Here is a 20566-nt window from a genome sequence, read left to right on the forward strand (position 1 = left end):
GGCACTCAAAAAAAGACACAATGTCTATGGATAGATAACTGTCAGAAGACTTTATCTACAACATCAAATTTATTTCCCTGGCCCTGTATACTTGTATGAAATTAGGCAGATGCTCAAATCCATCCCTGCAGGACGTTGTTAGACAAACTGAAATACAGAGTAATTCAACAGTAACAGTTAAAGAATATAAAATCAAACTATAAACTCGAAAGAAACTGAAGGGGACAAAGTTTTTAAAGATTAACACAGCTCTCCAGATTACGATTTGAGCATGGATAGCTTTAAAAGTCGGAGAAGGCAACGGCACCCCACTCCAGTACTCTTGCCTGGAAAATCCCATGGATGGGAGGAGCCTGGTAGGCTGCAGTCCATGGGGTCGCAAAGAGTCGGATACGACTGAGCAATTTCACTTTCACTTTCATGCATTGCAGAAGGAAATGGCAACCCACTCCAGTGTTCTTGCCTGGAGAATCCCAGGGATGGGGGAGCCTGGTGGGCTGCTGTCTATGGGATCGCACAGTCAAACACGACTGAAGCGACTTAGCAGCAGCAGCAGCTTTAAAAGTACTTTAGTTTCCATGCAGCATTTCTCTAAGGATTGCCATTAACTATTTTAATTCCCAAAAAGCCTGTGTTTTACAAGTCTTTGTCTACCCAAAGATGCTTATAAATTATTTAATGTTCCCACTTTAATTAAAAGTTAGTAATTTTGCTACACAGGACTCCTGATAAACATGAGATACTATCTAATAAACTGACCTGATTTCTAAAACAATGAAGAAACTTTAGCTTTCTATGTAGTGTCATCAATGGTAGATGATATTGACGTTAAAATTTTAAAAGTAGCTCGAGGATCCCATTAGCTTGCTTCAGTATCTTTATCAACCTCTTTTAACTTAAAAATGACGGAAATAAAGTGACTTGCCCTAAAATCACAAGCCTATGGAAGTGGTAGAGCTGGATTATTCCCAACGCTGTTCTGTATGTTTCTCACCATATCATACTGCTTCTTGTAAGAGAAAACATACAGAACATTATGTACCTGGGGAAAGCTCCTAATTTTTTAAAACTTCGCAGACAAGAGTGAAAAATAGCTTTTGCAGATCAAATATACCAAGGCTACTTTTATAGACGCATACTAACTTACCTCCCAGGAGGCCCATAGTCACCCCTATCATATGGCGGAGGCCGGCCATATGGATCTGTTGGTGGTGGGCCTCGGCTATCTGATGTAGGCATGCCGCTGTTAGTTGGTGGAGGAAAGAAAGCTGGGTTCACATGTGGAGCTGGCGGTGGGGCCCCTGGAGGTGGTCCAGGAAGATGCGGAGGAGGAGCGAGTGTAAGGGGTGGCCCAAGAGGGCCAGGTGGGCGAGGTGGAAAGGGGCCTGGAGGTGGAGGTGGTCCCTGTTGTGGAGGTGGTGGACCAGGAGGGGGGCCGTAGCCTGGAACTGGAGGTGGAGGACCAGGAGGAAGCGGACCCAATGGAGGTTGCCCAAAAGGCTGTCCAGGAAAAAGAACTGGTGGTGGAGGGCGATCTCCCCGATTAGGAGGCCCAGCTAGAGGAGGAGGCAGAACCTGACCAGGAGGTGGAGGACCTGGTGGGCCGGGTGGGCCTGGAGGACCTAAGGGTGGACGTGGTGGAGTCTGTCCAGCTGCAGAATAAAGGGGGAAGAGAGAGAAAAAGAAAAGAAAAACACTTCAATAAGGTGTTTTAATCTTCATGCCACAATTATACTTTTAAAGCATAACTCATAGACCAAGACTCCTGCTCTTTAAATGAAACCCATATGATAAATGCTACACTAACAAGTTACAAAGATGAAGTATATCCTTACACATTTAACTAGCTCAATTTAATACTTAAGAAAAACTACTGAGACAAAAACTTTAACAGATTACAGTGCTTAGAGATAGTTTCCATCTTTCAGCATACACACACTTCTTACAGCGAAATCACCCACCTTATAGTCTACTCTGATGTCAAGCTAGAAAGTGAAACAAGGAAAAATGGTCTTGAAAGGATTTTTTAAGAGGTAAGAAAATAAGACGGATGTAAATATTCTATATATAAGTCAAGCAAGTTTGGAGAAAAATAAAGACCTTTTAGGCCAAAAATGGGTAATTCCTCTATGCTGTGCCCCATATGCCATGGAATCCTAGTTTCCAGGAACAAAGGCCGAGTTCCTTTAACAAGATGCTTGATCAAATTTCCTGGATTCCAAAAATAGCATAACAAGGAGAGTAAGTCACATTAATAATGCATTACTTGAAAAAGAGAGAAAAGGAAAAGAGGTATTAGGTAGACACATTTTATCCATGGCAATTTAAGAAAAATTTTACCTGGAAAAGGTGGAGGTGGCCCTCCTGGTCCTGCTGGCCCAGGAAATCTGTCCCCACCAGGAACAGCCCCTGGAAAACGGCCCCGTCCTCTACCACCTTGTGGAAATGCTGCACGTGAACTGCCTCCCGGAGGACCAGCTTTACCTTCCCCAGACATTTGTCCTGATTGTGTAGCTGCAAATATCCAAATACTCATAAATAGCATTTATTAAAATAGTTCTCTGACATGTAACCACTGTTAGATATTAGAAACAACTCTAAATCAAAGTTTATGTATACTGCTTACTAACTTCCAGATGCCTTGGGCCAGTCCAAACTACATGAGAAGTACCCACTTAGGAAAACATTAACATCTATTTAAATTCTTTTGAAGTCTCAAAGATCTAAGCTTAAATGTATTTCTGATAAACAAATAATGAGTTACTTTCAAAATACCAGTATTCTGCAGCAGCCAAGACCAAAATTCTCTAACAGAAATCTAAATTTCAGTAAGTATAAATCATTCAAAGTCTTTTCATCAGTTAAGTTCTAAGTGCTAGAACATTAAGAAAAACCACCACTCAAATTTCTGTTAATTACATAATCATCCATTTGTCTCTTTAAGTGCTAACATTTTTAAGTATATAATAGCAGATCTTTTCTACGGTCACTTTACCAAGTGGCGACAGGTCTTGGTGCCAAGCAGAAAACCAATGAATACTTTCTGGTTACCAGTAGTTTTTCCCCCACCATAAGAGACATCCACATAACTCTCCTTCAACCTAAGGATTAGAATGAAGTTTCTTCCTTTCTTTAGGATGGGAATGACAGGACAAGAATGGCAGGGCTATAAAACTTGCACACTGTTGTATAATGTTGGGTCTGTAACATTTAGAGAAAAATGGGAACAGGTTTCCAGTACACGGAACCAGTCATAATCAGTAATTTAAATCTAACTCAAAGCATGGACTTTTTAAAATGAATTCTCCAATGAACTAAATATAAAGATGACTTCTCTAAAACAACAAATAACAAATGCTAACAAGACTGGCTAAAATGCACATCTTTTAATAAAAGCCTCTGAGGGGGTGCTTACTTTTCCTGGACTGCATTTCAAATTGACTCAGGAACTGTTTATTGCATGGAGTTACAACAGGATTCTGACCATGAAGCTCTCTCTTAGGCAACAGATCCATTAACTTTTTTGAGGATGCTTCAGATCCAACACCAACAAGGGCAAACCTAAAAGGTGTTTAAAGGGATGTGGGTAGAAAGTGAGGAGGGATTAACTGTTATTGCGGTTATTAAAAAAGAAATGATCTGAATTTAATTTTACCTACCAAAAAAAACCATTTCTTAGAATACAATGGTCACACTTCCACCTCTAACTTTTTTTATAGTAACACATCATATTATTCAAAGTGTACAGAATTCAAGGCTTTGTTTGTTTAGCATACTCAGAGTTTCACAATCATAGCCACATCAATTTTAAGAACATTTTCATCACTCAAAAAAAAAACCCCATAACTGTCAGCTGTCACTCCATTTCTTCCCATCCTCCAACCCTAAAGAACAAATCTGTAGATTGCCTACTCTGGACATTTCATTAAATGTGAATAATATGGTGTGTGGTCCTTCAGGGAGACTAGCTTCTTTCACTTAGCATGATGTTTTCAAGGTTTAATGCATGTTAAAGCATGTGTCAGTGATTAATTCCTTCTCATGGCTGAATAATATTTCATTATATAGATATACCACATTTCCTCAAAATCCACCAACTGACAGGCATTTGGGGTTGTTTCCACTTTTTAATTATTACGAAAAACATCACCATAAAAAGATGCTCAATATCATTAGCTAACAGCAAAATGTAAATCAAAATCGTAATGATACCACTTCACCCACTAATCAAAAAGACAATTAACAAGTGCTAGTGAGGATGTGGGAAAAACTAGAACCCTCATACACTGCTTGATAAAAAAATATATAATAGTACAGACACTTTGACAAATATCCCAGCAGCTTCTTAAACGGTTAAATATAAGAGAGTTAAAATATGACCCAATAAACTTCCTGGGAATTCTCTGGCGGTCTACTGGTTTGGAGTTGGAGCTTTCAGAGCCATGGCCCAGGCTCAATCCCTGGTCAGGGAACTGAAATCCGACAAGCCTTATGGCAGGAAAAAAACAAAACTCCTGAGTGTATACATGTACCTAACAGAACTGACTGAAAATGTTCATACAAACTGGTACATGAATCCAGAGAAGTATTATTCTTAAGAACAAAATTAGAAATTTTTATAAATGTTGATAAATTTAACTTCACTAAAAATTTTTCTGTCTGTGGCTTTGGAACAGTTGCAAATCATATGGGAACTACAGTGTAATCTATTGAGATAAAAGAAACAATTTCCTTAAAAAAATGCTCATGCTAAAACTCATATGAATATTCATAGGGGCCTTATTCATAATAGCAAAAATGGAAACCACCAAACGTCCACCAAATGATGGATGAAATTTTCAGAATTTCTAAATTTCTGAAATTTTAAATGTGGTGTATTCACATAGTGTAATATTTAGTGGAATATTAATTTTTAAAAAATAAGTACTGACACATGTTACAACATGATGAGACCTGAAAATATTATGCTAGGAGCAAGAAGCTAAGCACATGGGACCACATTCTTTATGATACCACTTCAGAACAGGCAAATCCACAAAGACAGTTGCTAATAGACACAGGATTTCTTTCGGGGGTGATCGAAACATTCTGGAAATAGACAATAATAATGGTTATACAACTTTATAAATAAAGTCCACTGATTTGAATGCTTTAAAAGGGTGAATTTTATAGTAGGTGAATTGTATCTCACTAGGAAAAATAAATTTAGAACAGAAAAAAATGAATGAGTGTCAATTCATAAAGTTATACGATATTCTAAATTATTCTCAGAAGGCCTCTTAGGAGCCTTTACTCCCTAGTATGGTCCTTTAATTAGATCCTGGTCAACAAAGTCTGCTATTTGATTCAAGATTACCTTGGGTCACAACATTTAGAAACAATTTCATTAATTCACTAATTTAACTGAGCACCACTTCCTATATGCCAGGCCCCATTCTAGGGTTAGGGAATACAATAGTGAAAAAAGCTCTTTTGGAACTTACAATCTAAATCTAGAAGGAGACAAGACGATAAACGAATAACATACAATGTAAGAAAAGCTGGGGAAAAGGAAACAGCGATGGGAGCCGAAGATCCTGCACAGTACAGCCAGAGAAGGGGAACCCAGGCAGGATCCTGATTGAAGTGAAAGATCCCAAAGGTGGATATTTTGGGGAAAAGTAAGTCAAACAGAAGAAACAGTGTAAAGGTCTTAAGTAGCAATGTGTCTGAGGAACAGCAAAGACTGATTAAGGTAGCTGAAGCAGCATAGCAAAGTGACCAGCAGTAGGAGATAAGGTCAGAGATGTCGGGGGTAAACAGGTCTTCGTGCCTTATAGACCACAGTGAAGATTTTACTCTGAATAAAACGGATCATCAATACAACATTCTGAAGTGACAAATATTGATGTCACTCTTTTTTCAACTTCTGCTATGTCTCTATATAGACTGTAGAGAATGAGCGTGAAGGCAGGTACACCAGATAGGAAGCTACTGTTCAAGTAAGAGATAACAGTGGCTTGGACCAGGCAGTAGAAGTGAAGTTCGTGAAAAGCAGTCAGACTCTGCACATGTTTGAAAATATTCCTAGTTATTGTACACTGGATATAAAATAAGCACATTAAGCATATTTTTTTACTTTATCATTCTGTAGTTAGCCAATTATCTTTTAAAAAATCCAAAATCTATACCAGAGCTTTAAATAAAACATTATTTATGATAGACAAAAACTGAAAACTCAAATAACCAAAAATAAGAACGGTAAAATAAATTACAGTAGCAAAGTATGATGGAAAGAACTAATACATTAGAGAAGATGTATATTTATTGTTCTTTTTTGTACATCTGCATTTCATAATTATCCTACCTCATCTGTGTAGTTTAATAGTTAAAAAAATTATTGCAAAACATCCATGCTACATTATTCTTCAGTTGCCCATCTTCCAATACCCCTTAACCATGGGGATAGTAATGCTTCTTCAAACTGTCATTGTTCAACCACAATGGAGACAAAGCAGGAAAATTGGAAGAGAGACCTAATCTCCCAGCTCCACTAGTTTTAGGGAGGTAGACCACACGATACATTAAACAAGTATGAATCTTTGCCCAAGAACCTCCTGTCAGTGTAGAAAAGAAACATCCTACACATGTCTAGATAAGTATTAACTTCAAGGAAAGTCACCCCTAAAATTGTAATTGCTAGCTACTAACTCCCATTGGGTGAAAAAAAAAAAGAATTAAAACAAAATTCTTACCCCTTTGACTGGCCATTTGCCCGATTTTCAAAAAACTTTATCTCCAAAATATCATTTACTCCCAAAGAATGAACTGCTTCAGTTAAGTCTTCATCTGTTGTCCACTGCAAGATATTTCCCCCTCATTAACCATCAAAACATATCTAAGATTTTTATTGTTTCAATTTAGTTTGTAAGGGTAAACTCAGGACAGACAAGAGAAAATTAATCCTTAGTGCAAACTATGTACAATTACCACCAGTCAGTCTCCAATTTTTAAATAGCACAAAAGCACCTGAAGACATAATTTCGTCCCTTGATAAGAGTTTTGGAAATAGAAGGTACATACCCTCAGAGAGAATACAGAATTAAAAAAAGAAAACCCTTAATGAGCTTTTAGTCTCTTCCAGCTTTCAACTGCTATGACTTTAAATTTTCAGTAAACCAATCTCATCTGCTGCTTTTTTTCTTAAAAGAAATTATTTGGGGAAATAAACTCCACCTTATGTTTCAAAGTATACAAAACAAAATCCTAACATGTATTCAGTGCCTACCATACCCTTTTACCAAATATTTAATTCTCAAAACACAGAAGTCCCATTTTACATATAATTCCTATTTTACACTCTATGCAATAGAAGTTGTCCAAGGTTATAAAACATATGTAGGAGCCAAGACTCAGCCTTACTTAGCAACCACTCTTCATATCTACAATGCTACTGTCTCCAACATTATAAAAATTGCTCAGATGATGGGAGATTGGCCAGTTTTTTAAATATGTAAACATTTAAAAATAAAATACTATTAAGGAAATGTACAGTAACAACTGATCTCTAGGCAATTTTTAAATTTTCAAGTATGTGTAATAAATGTTTTTAAATAGAGATGCAAAAATTCTACTGGACTATTTTAGTAAATATTTAAGATTCAACGCTAATAAAACACAGATAATAATACTAAACATTCAGCTAATGGAACTCCAATCAATAAACCTACAGTCTCATAAACCATATTAAAGTACAGTGTATAACAGCAGTATTTCTGTAAATCACATTTCAAATTTAAGAGCAAAAATGAAATTCAGCATGCGTGTAATTATGATTTGGATAATGAAAACTCTTAAAAATAAGAATCATATTGTGTATCTTTCTCTCCTATATTTCTGAATCCTGGTTTGAGACTTTATGTGAGCATTTTCCTTTGTAAACTGGGATAGCTGAAGTGTAGGAGTAGTAAAAGATAAAATAATTGAACTACATTTAACTGGAATCTCTACCAAAACAAGTTGAATGTCTACAAAATTCAGAACTAGAAGATTCTGGTACTTACTATATTTAAAAGGTACATGTATGTCCCCCCCTTGGTGCGTAAGCAAGCATGCAGAACCAATTTAATAACTTGAAATTCTTATTTTATATACTGGAGAAAAAAGTAACTACTAGAATAGTTTGAAATCAATCACCAAGGATTTAATTCAAATCAAGTCACTCACCCATGTTAGATTCCCAATATACAGCGCAATTCTCTTTCCCGTGTATGTATAGACAACATTTGGTGCTGCTCCTTTACCCACATCGTCACCAACAGTTGGCGGGAGAGTATCCATGTAGTCCCGATCTTCCGGGGCATCTCCATTATTTGCAGATGGAGAGATGACATCATCATACAAATCTATCTGATCATGCCCACCATATTCAGCTTCCTGAGATACAGAAATAATGTTCTAGATTACACAACAGTCAGAAAACTTCTAAAACAGATGTGAATGCAAATTTATTCAACTATTTTCTTCTAAAAATTTGGTAGAAGACATAGGTCAAAGATCTCAGTACAAATCTTTCACTTTATGGCACTTCTTGAACAGTGCCTATAATGTGAATTTCTATACAATGAATCCTATTTCCCCACTGATACTTATTATAGGAACTAATGTTCCTCTAGGAACAGAATAACATGTAGACAAAATAAAATAATAAACTTTTCATGGAAGCGAAATACTCTAAAAGTAACAACAGTGACTACAAATTTTTGATACAAAAATATCACAAACAAAAATCAGAGCCATTACCAATCTTTAATATTTTTAACTGCAGAAAAATACATTATTTTATATAGTATTCAGGATCATGCTTCCCAATTCTGTGGAAGCTGTTAGTTTTAGAAAAAGCATAGTAAGCTAGGCCACAGGAAAGGGATAAAGAAATAAGGCTATGTAATGATTCTATATGTCACAACAAATGAACAGGGGGAAGAGAAACAAAATACAGGTTAAACTATCCAAATCAGTATCTATATTAACTTTTATTATTCTCAGTCAACAAACAGTTAATGCTTACCTGACTTCTTAGCTATATAGTCAATTAGCAAAACATATCTACATGGTCAAGAGAAAAGGGACATGAACAAGGAAGAATCTAGTCAAGTTTTGCCATTAAGTGTCACCAGCAGAATTAAAACAAGGCTACTAGATGCCACTTACATGCCTAAGTAATATGCAAGTAAGAGGAAAATGAAAAATAAGCAAATCTGTGAACAGAAGAAAAATGGAAAAATAGGGGGGTTCAACCTGTAAATAAGCACAAGAAAAATGAAATGCAGGTATTGGCAGAACACTGAGCATCATTTAAATTGCCTTTGGTAACAGTTACTGGGCCACTGGCTTGACTAGCCAGTAGCAGAGGAAAAGCTCTATTTTTATCTTCCTTTCCACCACAAAGTACCTAAATGGATATGAACTATTTCATTCTGAAAAGTGAAAGTGAAGTTGCTCAGTCGTGTCCAACTCTTTGCGACCCCATGGACTGTAGCCTACCAGGCTCCTCTGTCGAGGTAATAAAAGCAGAGAGGCAATTACACTTAGAAAACGAATATAATTCTTATCTTCTCCATTAATACAATTCAGTAAGAATGAATACAAATGGCAGATAAGGAGAAGCTAACAGTTTTAGGGACTAACCATTTTATGGATAAAGAATGACATTGAAAAGGCATTAGCAATATGACTATGAACAGATCAACAAAATACTGTATAAGAGTCCCAAGGGAACATGGCTCTTGTTTTGCTAATGAGAAGGAAGCCAGAAAAAGATTTTTTGAAAAAGATTTTTTAAAAAAGAAACAGAAAAAAAAAAAAATCTAGAAAGGGAAATACCACTTATCAGTTCAAAACACATAGCATATCAGGTAATCTTCTACATAATGAAGTTATCCAATTTGCTGATTATGTAACACAATCCCTACATAACAATATTGTTATGAGGCTGAATGTATGTAACTTATTTAATAAGGGACAAGATCTTAAGGTAAGTCAGAGAAGAAAGCCCTCTTCAGCAATGGGCAGAAACTAAGACCACAAATCACTGAATAATGCCATAATTGTGTTTCCACAGCAGTACCAAAATAATCTTTGAGAACTGAGTTTTTTGAAACCAAGGAACACGATCAAACTGCAGTGACAGAAAAAATTAGAAAAAGAGTTTTGTTCAGAAGTTTCAGTGTAGCTAAAGCTTCAGGTAGCACAGCTGCAGCAGTGATTCCACACACTTAAGATACCAAAAAGTTTCCCGCAAGGGCTAGCAGGCACTTTGAAATCGTTTGCAATCCAGTTCTGCACATCAAGTACAATTATTGTTACTATTATTCAAAAGGAGTTGTGTTTCCATCCTCCTCTGCAGAGACTATAATCATAATATACGGTTTGAGGGAGAGTAAAACAGAATGCAAGGTTATTAATAGCAGCACTAAAGGTATTTCAATCTATACTTTCATGAAATATGATTTGATTTTTCACTAGTTATAAATCTAGGAAAATGTTCACATAAGTAGACAATAATTTACAGGCATAATAACTGCAGCTACACTAACCTGATGAGTCACAACTTACTAGTTTTGTCCATCGATGAATTCTTATGTTGACACTAACCCATTTTCCATACTGATATGATTCTACCAATATTTACGATCAGTCACTTGGTCTGGTACTTTGACTGCTCCCAACTAACTGAAATATGATACTAACTGAGACCATAGTCCTGGGGTTTGATTTCCAAGTAGACTAGTTAGCTTCACTCAGTTCCAAGGCCACAGCCTGTACTTTTAGCCCCATGGTATGCATTTGGACTTGGTGAAGAAATATTAATGAATTTGAATACATTACCACCACTACTAAGAGGCAACTTAAAACACACACTCCTCTGTTATCAGTAACCTTCCTTTTCAACATCACCATATCACACCTATCTTCCAGATTAAAAAAATACTTCTATACAGAACACATCCTACTTTCTGTTCCCACTCTAAAAGGGGGGAAAACACACACGTTCTACAATTATGTAAAATGAGTATCACAAGTCAGGGCTTCCCTGGTGGCTCAGTGGTAAAGAACCTGCCTGCAATGCAGGAGACCCAGGTTCGATCCCTGGGTCGGGAAGATCCCCAGAAGGAAACGGCAACCCACTCTAGTATTCTTGCCTGGAGAATACCATGGACAGAGGAGCCTGGCAGGCTACAGTCCATGGGCTCCCAAAGAGTTGGGCATGACTTAGGGACTAAACAACAACAATAATACCACAGATCACATATACAGAAGGTGAGCTCTGAAAGTCTATTGGACAAACTCTGTCAAAGAAAAGCAGTCAACAGTGTCAAGTTCTATATGCAGTCTTTTCAGTTATTACCATTGGGAAACTTTAATGCTACTCAAAAACAAAAAATAATCAATATTACCCCTCTAATTATTTTAGATTACCAAATATTTCCCAATTTGTTCATAGCAACTAATAACCAATAGAACTATACACTATACTTAACTTCCAGTAGGCAACAACTCTTAGGTTTTGTTAAAAAAAAAAATCTACTAAGTTATTTCATTCCCTACATTTAATTACGATAATCATTTTAAAGGCAAGGTAACCTTTTAAGATTCTGCCTCTCAAGATCATGTTCCTCATGACATATGAGCAGCTGTAGCCAGGTCAGAGACAACGCTGAAATTAAGACGGATAGTAAAATAACCAAATTTCAATTAGCTCCTCTTAAAAGAAACGTTTCTCAACCTTTTTTGCATTATCACCATACCCTTGCTCTGAAGAGGGACATACTTTTGCTAATCACCTCCCATATAATTTTAATGTCAGATATACTGTACATCACTGGGAAGACTGTGGTAGTTGTCCTATAACCTTCAGTCTTCCTGACAGGCACAACACTACTTTTGGTGTTCCTAAAACTGTATTAATGCCACTCCTGCATTATATGTTACCACCACTAATGTCACAGCAAAGGCCACTTGTTCAAAGTTCCTCTATTGGGGGAAAAAAAAAATTCCATTTAGAGAAATATAAGCAAATACAAGTTTGCACTTATAAAATGTTTTCTATACCATGGAAAAGAATACACTAACACACAAAATCCACAAAACAGATAATCTAATACATACCTATCTTTTTAGAAAGTATTTCACTTTTGATTTTGTTTACATTTCAAGTAGATATTAAAACCAGTTTCCAATCCCTGTTAAAAGCTCAACTAATGGTAAGGAAGCCAATTTGGTATTAAAAATATGGCACATAAATCACAAAGTGAACAACAGAATGAACTACTTATAAATAATAAGATAATTAAGAATTCCAGCTCCCCTGAACATTTCTACCCAAGTTTCTGAATCAGTCTCTGCCTACCTCAGTTTCCATCTTACATGCCTTATCTTCGAGGGTTCTCTATTCAATATATATTTGGTAGAAATAAGATTTCATAGATATTTGCCTAATAAAACTTATTTTCCAAAATTAGCTAGACATTGGCTATAATAGATACACAATAACTAAATGTAAAGTATAATGAGTCATGGTATAAAGACCAGTACGCTTATAAGGATGTCTAAGTCTGTAACTTCCAAATGACTTTGTTCCCACTATCTACATACATTTTCATTTTAAAGTCTGACTGTCAGATCACTGAATGAGCACTGCTCTCAGTGACCTACCACCAGGTACATCAAAAACTAAATTCTACATGAAGGGCTTTACTTCCCAAACAAGCAAAATACACACTACTTCAGTGCACCCAGTATAAGCTTTCCTGAAGTTCAGAATTTGACTTCCCTCTCCTTTCCTCTGCCAACAAAAAGTTTACACATAAGACAGACATAAAAGAGTGGTTTCTGTAACACATGACCTGTCAGTGTGCCATTTTTTATGTAATCCCACTACAGTGCACTTAGTCTAGACACTATCTATATACTTTGTATCCTTCCTTGAAAGTGAAAGTGAAAGTGAAAATTGCTCCATCTTGTCCACTCTTTGCCACCCGGTGGACTGTAGCCCACCAGGCTCCTCCTTCCATGGGATTCTCCAGCCAAAAATACTGGAGTGGGTTGCCATTTCCTTCTCCAGGAGAATTCCTGACCGAGGGATCGAACTCTGGTCTCCCGCACTGCAGGCAGACACTTTAACCTGAGCCACCAGGGAAGCCCTACCTTGCTGGCATATAAAATACTCGAGAAATGCATACTGAACAACTGAGTTTAAAAAATTTAGTTTAGGTCAAAATAAAAGTCTGTAAGTATTAAATATGAGAGTAGTAACTACTACCTTCAAGTACAAATTCCAGTTCAAACTGAACTGATACACACTATCAATTCTGTGAGAGACTGAAACCAGCAGCTTTCTTTCCAACTCCAAATCCAAGTAATACAGAGGTTTGGAAGGAGTTCAAGTTCTTCCACTTGAGCAACTGTTCTCAATTTGGTTCCATCCAAAGATCTTCAATTTAAGAACTAAAGAGCAGCTATAAAGGATAACTGAGGCCCTTGTGCATTCTTCCCTTCTCCAATTTTATTCTTCATTCTAAACTCATCTGGTGAAGAACTACAGCTTCAGTAACTTTTTCTCACACCGTCTCCAAATTAAAGTTTCTAAAACAATTGAATGTCTCACTTTTTGAAACAGGTTTACACTGCTCTTTACCAAAGTACATACATGAAATAGACATCATACAAGTATAACTGTTTAAAACAGAAAAAATAAAAAACACATATATTACAAAGAATTTCAAAGTATACAATGCAATTAAAACTACAGCTCACATTGAAGACTTTTTAAATGTTTACAGCAGTTTAGAAGCCGAAATAAAACCCGTTATACTTAGCAAGACATTTTACTCAACTACAACAAAATAAAGCCAGTTTAGCAACCAACAGAAGTAATGTCACCAGCTAGTAAGAATGCAAATTAAATCAACAATTTTGTAGTTGCTTCTAATTCTGATAAAATTTCAGGTAAATATTTCAATACTAGTAACATTTTAAAAAATTAAGAACGAACCTTAAAAAACCATCAACTACCCTTTTATGGCTATATTGTGAACAGCAATTATCACAGCAAGCAGATTACAAAGGCCAGTGATACACAAAATAATAACAAAAACAAAGCCTCTATTTAATGCCATTAATTGATTAAAAAGTATGAAGATCCTAGAGGTAAAAACCATTCAAATACATGTGCAATATAAACGCTATAGGTAAAATCCACAAAATGTTATTTTTTAAAGAACCCTATTAAGCAGTTCATCAGGGCTACCAAATTTTAATCTCTTCTTACCTCCTGTTCGGTCAGCACTAGCTGGTGCACAGGGATAAGCAAGTATCACTCCATCCAGCTACACAGATGACAAAAATGCCCATCCCAAATGAAGTATGCAAAAGCCTAAAAAGTATCTCATTAAAAGGTTGTGAACAATGCTCAACTTCTAAAATTGCAGCCCAGCTCTTCCTTTACTGTAACTAGAAAGACAAAAGGAAATTTATTTTCTTGGAAGAGGGCTAATGAAGACTCCCTTGAACATTTGTTTTTTTACTTGCAGATATGGACCTCCTGTCGATGGAATGTTACACTCATTTGATAAATAGAAGGAAAAGAAATTTCCCAGAGGTCTTTGTTTACTGACCTTAAAAAAAGCATTAGAATCCGACTGTGTTTAGCACTCAAGGTATTGTCACTGACACAACTCAGGCATAGCAAAAAAAAAAAAAAAAACCTTAAGCGCAACACAATGAAGATTTTAAAACTTAACATTTGATCACAATGAGTTACGTTTAAATATACTCTTTTTTTAATGGGGTAGAAAACATTTAAAGCTAATTGAACTTTTCTTCTAATTTTAAACTTAAGGGCACCATCATCCCTCAAAACAAAAAAAAAGGATTTCTAGTTTTCCCTATTTAAAAAAATCCTTAACTCCTAGCACAAATAAAATCCTTAAAGGAGGGGGAAAAAACCCACAAAAACACATTAACCAGAATTTCACTAAGCTTACATGGACCTGGAAAATGTAAGAAAGCTATTAGGAACACTGCAGTTAAACACAATTTGCTTTTTTAAAATGTGTTACTATATAAAAGACAGCAGATGTGACCATAATGCTTACAGCTTAAACGTCACTGCTCTAGTAACAACCTTTTGCAAGGATGCACAACATCAGACATCATAGCTCCGCGGATATTCCTTCTTGGCAACTGTGGCCTGTGAGATACCGGAAAAAACCTTGCATTCTCACTTTCTCCAGCCTTTCCAAACCCCTCGGAGAACGGTCAACATTTTGCTTTCGGAAATCGGGAAACAGCTATCAAACTAACAAACACCATGTGGATTTCGGGTGAGATTCTTTAATCACTACTCTGATCTCTTCTCTTGGTGAGCTACCATCTTTTTTGTTCCATCCAACCCTCGCGCTTCCAAGTCTTCCTTTTGGCCCGGGCCACCTATCTTCACTGGTATTTTCATCACAAAGACCGAGAACGACCGGGCCTCAGAGGCACTGCAAGCCCTCGAACACCGAGGTAGGGCCAGTGCACCGACTTTTTAAACACGATCCATGGGTCCGAAAGTCAAAGGACTTGTTGCAAACGTGCCCGCACCGAAGCCGTCTTCCCAAAGAGTGAGAGAAGGAAAGGGATGGCGCCACGCCGAAACCTGTCGCAAACGCGGGCAGGGGAGCTCAGGAAGCCGGGCGCGCGGGATACAAAGGGCCGTGAACACGGCCTTCCATGAGGCGACCCAGTGACGACAGAGACACAAAATGGAGCGACCGAAGGAATCGGAGCCCGAGCGGCAGGGCCGGGGGCAAGGTGAAGGCCGGCGCGCGCCCCGCCGGGCTTCCTCCTCGACCTAGCCGCGGGGGAGGGGGCGCAGGGGCGGCCCGTCCTCCCCGCCGCGCACACGCCGCCCCGCCGCCCGGGCCTAGCGAGGCGGGAAGCGCCCGCCGGCCTCCGCCAACAATGGGGAGCGAGGCGGCGGCGAGGGAGGAGCCGGCAGCGGCTGCACAGTGGCCGGCGTCCGCGCTCGGATCCCCGCGGAGGGTGGCGGCGCCCGCCGCCCACGAAACGACGCGGTAGAACGAGGGGCGAGGCGGGCGCTGCGCCGGGATCGGGCGGCGCGGCCCACTGGCGCCAAGGGCGCACGGTCTGCAGCCGCGCCGGCTCGTGGCCCGCAGCGGGCCCGAGGTCCGCGTCCCGGCCGCAGCGCCGCCCACCTCGGCGGCGTGAGCCCGGGCCCACACGTACCTGGTTGAACTCTTCGCCCACATCCGCGTAAATGTCTATATGGTCCACACCGTCCGCCATCTTCCCTCGGCCTCGGCCGCCGCCGCCGCCTCTTGCAGGTCCGCCCGCCGCGGCAGCAGCAGCGGATCTAGCGGCGGGGGCGGGGCGCGCTGCGTCACTTCCGAGGCCCGAGGGCCGAGGCGGGGGCAGCCGGGGGCGCGGGTCTCCGCCACCGCCTGCTTGGCTGGCGGAGAAGGGAAACTGCGTCTCCGAAGGCGCTGGCGGTTTCTTTTGTGTGTCTGGATTAGGCTTGGGGGGCGGGGCGGGGGTGGTCCCAGTTGTCTCCAGACAGTTTCCACGTTGTCTTTGGCACACTTAAGCATTTTGTGATATTTTCATTTCTCAGTTTTTCTTACTTTTCTCACAGCCAGGGCTTTTAGGGAGGTGGAAGTTTTATGTCTAGATGAAACACCAAAAGTGTAGCCCGGCTTTCCATGAGCGCCTCCAGAGGATGTCTTACCTCTGCATCCTTAAAAGACCGGCAGAATTTCGTCTGCCTTGTAAATACTAGTCACCGGTTGATGGTTTTCTTGAGTTATTTGCATGCTACTTATGTCATTTGCATACCGTTTATCTCTCCATCTGTATCTTCTGCATCGTCTTCTTTCGTCTGCTCCCCCGCCCCCTTTTCATCGCCCGTCATTTTTAACCTTTGGGCTGCAGTTGGTTGTTCCTGGGATAGTTTAAATGTCTCAAACTTGAATGCGGTCCCCGTTGGGCCCACCCTATAAAGTGGAGGTATCTTCAGACGAGAAGACTCCTCTCTTAGACTCATAGAATGTCAGAGAAGGAGGGGAACTGGAAAAGATGACTTTAGGTCCAAACATCTCATTTTACAGATGATAAAAGGAACTGAGGCCTAAAGAATCTTCAGTGGCTTAACAGGAGTCACGTGGTTAATAAAAAAGCGTTTGCCAGCCAATGTAGTAGTCTGCCCTGAAAGAGAGTTTCAGTTGCGTGAGGTCAACTGCAGTCCAAAAATGTTAAATGGAAAATTCCAGAAATAGTTCCTAAGTTTTAAGTAGCTATAGTTCTGAGTAGCATCCAAGAAATCTTTAGCCATCCTACACCAACCATCCCTGGAAATGAATCATCTTTTTGTCTAGCACCTTTTATACACTACCTGTTAGTCCAGAAAAAAGACATGGTATATTTAGGTTTGGGTACTACTGCAGTGTCAGGCATCCACTAGGGGTCTTGGAGCATATCCCTTCTGGGGTTCTTTACCACTAGCCACCTGGGAAGCCCCAAGTGGGGACTACTCCACTTTAATTCAAAGGTGTCTCTCCAGTTTGAAACTTCTTCCTATTCTTTCTCATCCTTTTAAAACCCCACCAAGTTAGAGTGTGTTTATAAGATACACCCTGCCCAGAAATGACTGATACAATGGTAAGCAAAAAGTGATAACTGTACTTGATATGGTGGAAAACCTTGGTTGGTTGAAGTTTTAGAGACAGGTCTGGTGATCTGGATACAAATTTCTAGTCAGTTACTTTCCCAGCTAGATGACCTCAGTCAAGATAACTACTGGCTCTCAGGTTCAATCTCAGGATCTTTAAAATTTGGGTGGTAATGTTTACCGCATCAGGGTTGAAGGTTGATAGTGGTTTAATGTATGAAAAAATGCCTATCCACTTTTGCTTCTTGGAAACACTTGGTTTCCTCTTTTTCCAAAAGGCTTTATAGGAAAAAAGAACCACTCCTGATAAAAGGCAAGAGCACTTTTTAGACTGGTAATGTGGTAGGTACAATAATGGCCTGTCATAGAGGTCCACATCCCAGTTCCTAGAATCTGGGACTATGTTACCTTACATTCCAAAACAGACTTTGCAGATATGATTAAGTTATGGACCTTGAAACAAGAACCTTGAATACTGGATTTCCTGGGCGTGGCCCAAAGGAATCACAAGAGTCCTTACAAAAAGAGCAAGTGAAGAGTCTGAGGAGACCGTGAGGATAAAAGTAGTTTCTGTTCTCTCAGGACACTTAAAAATCATTTCAAGATTCTGACTTATATTGCTACCTGTGAAACATCAGCTCTTAGTGTGACTGTTATTTTGAAGGTCATTGGAGTTTTTTTCCCCTTTGGCTGCTTTAAAGATTTTCTTTCTGTTAGACTTTGGTTTTCCGCCCTTTTAGTATGTATGTCTGGAAGTGTATTTCTTTTTATTTATGACACCTTGAATTCATTGGGCCTTTTGAATATATTGATTGATGCCTTTCATGAGTTCTGAAAAATTCTTAGATATTACCTATTTTAATATTGTTTATGCCCCACTCTTTCTTCTCTCATATAACTCCATTTAAATGTTTGTTAGATCTTTTCTATCCACTATTTCTCCTACCTTCTCTCTTTTATTTTCTACATCTTTATCTCCCTATGCTTCATTTGAATAGCTTTTTCCTTTTCTTCTGGGTTACTAATTCTTTCTCCTATAGCGTTAAATTCATCTACTGGACTGTAATTTAGTTTTAAAATTTTTTTTAAATTTTAGATTCTAGAACTTCTATTTGATTCTTTTTTAAACTTAGGTTCATTTTAATGGCACCATTTTTTTTTTTTTTTTTTGCTCAAACTGTTAATCTTAGGTTTTATCTCTTTGTATATAGTGGGCATCATGGGTATATGGTTTTGGTCTCTGATAATTCCATTATCTGGAGTCTTTTTGTATCTGTTATTGCTTCATTGTTCTAGTTATTTATTCTTCACTGTGCTGATTCTCACTCATGTTGTCTTGTTACCTGAGTGTAAGCTGGGCATCGTAATTGAAACATTTGAAGAAATAATGTGAGATGCATATGATTTTCTTCCATGATAGGAAGATGATTTTCATTTTCTTTGAGGCATGTTGCAGTACCAACAAACAGGATCAGCCTAACCCAGGTGATTGGGGACCTTGGGGAGACTGCTTTAGTTTGGCTGGCCTTTACTTCCCAGACTACTGCCCTTGTGAAGACCAACCCAAAACGTGGTATACCAAAATCATCACTGGAGAAGGCAATGGCATCCCACTCCGGTACTCTTGCCTGGAAAACCCCATGGATGGAGGAGCCTGGTAGGCTGCAGTCCATGGGGTCGCTAAGAGTCGGACACGACTGAGCGACTTCCCTTTCACTTTTCACTTTCATGCATTGGAGAAGGAAATGGCAGCCCACTCCAGTGTTCTTGCCTGGAGAGTCCCAGGGACGGGGAAGCTTGGTGGGAGGCCGTCTATGGGGTCACACAGAGTTGGACACGACTGAAGCGACTTAGCAGTAGTGTGTATATATATATATATATATATATATGTATATGTATATTTATTTGGCTACATCAAGTTGGTGCACAAAGGCTTAGTTGCTTCATAGTATGTAGAATCTCAGCTCCTCGACCAGGGATTAAACGCTCATCCCCTGCACTGCAAGGCGGATCCCCAACCACTGGACACCAGGGAAGTCCCAAAAATCACCCGCTGTTGATGGGTCCAGAATTACACTTTTGACAGATCCAAGACTCCATATTTTGTTCTTCTAGTTGTCAAAAGTGGAGTTCAACCTCTCAGTCATCTCTTTTTGAATCTAAAAATGCCTCCCAGGGGAGAATGAATACACACATTATATATATGGCTGAGTTGCTCCTGCCGTGCACCTGAAACTATCACAACATTGTTAATTGGTTATAGTCCAATATAAAATAAAAAGTTTTTAAAAATTAAAAAAAAATTAAAGAAGAAATAAAGAAAAGGGGAAAAAAAAGAGAAAGAAACAAAAATTAAATTAAAATGGCCCCTAGGACAAAATCACTGTGAATGTATAGACACTATTCCCTTCTGCTTCTTGGTCAGAGAATTCCTAACTCACTTCTTGGTTAGCTTTTTGATTATTTTATTAAAAAAAATAATTTTTATACAGTTTTGTTTTCTTTTAATTCTTTTGGCCATGCTGAGTGGCTTGCAGAATCTTAGTTCCCTGACCAGAGATTGAACCCTTATCCTTGGCAGTGAAGGTGTGGCATCCTAACCACTGAACTGCCAGGGAATTTTCATATCCAGCTTTTAAAGGCTACTTCCCATTTACAGTTATTACAAAGTATTGGCTATATTCCCTGTGCTTTAAAATACATCCTTGAGCCTATCTTACACCCAGGAATTTGTATCTCACATTCCCCCATCATTTTGATGATTTAAAAATGATGTTCCAGGGTACGTCTTTATTTGGCCACAAAATGGCCTTGTAGAGAATTACAAAGGAAAACCATAATAATAATGACAGCAGT

At 38.8% G+C, this 20566-nt stretch overlaps 1 protein-coding gene across 2 annotated transcripts in view; it reads right to left on the reverse strand.

Annotated features, from left to right (window-relative positions):
- CPSF6 (cleavage and polyadenylation specific factor 6) overlaps positions 1–16435 on the reverse strand; it is a 28236-nt gene extending 11801 nt beyond the window's left edge. Inside the window, exons 1-6 of one of the 2 annotated variants that reach the window (XM_052640072.1) lie at positions 16273–16435; positions 8206–8415; positions 6735–6838; positions 3416–3561; positions 2341–2514; positions 1148–1652 (exon numbers count right to left, since the gene is read on the reverse strand). In XM_052640072.1, coding sequence (XP_052496032.1) covers positions 1148–1652; positions 2341–2514; positions 3416–3561; positions 6735–6838; positions 8206–8415; positions 16273–16332 — 1199 coding nt within the window. In that variant the 5' untranslated portion in view covers positions 16333–16435. The remainder of the gene's footprint in view (positions 1–1147; positions 1653–2340; positions 2515–3415; positions 3562–6734; positions 6839–8205; positions 8416–16272) is intronic. The other variant, XM_052640073.1, reaches the window with a different exon arrangement.
- Between the last annotated feature and the right edge of the window lie 4131 nt (positions 16436–20566).

This window comes from Budorcas taxicolor, chromosome 5 (genome assembly GCF_023091745.1).
Source record: "Budorcas taxicolor isolate Tak-1 chromosome 5, Takin1.1, whole genome shotgun sequence".
NCBI classification, from domain to species: domain Eukaryota; kingdom Metazoa; phylum Chordata; class Mammalia; order Artiodactyla; family Bovidae; genus Budorcas; species Budorcas taxicolor.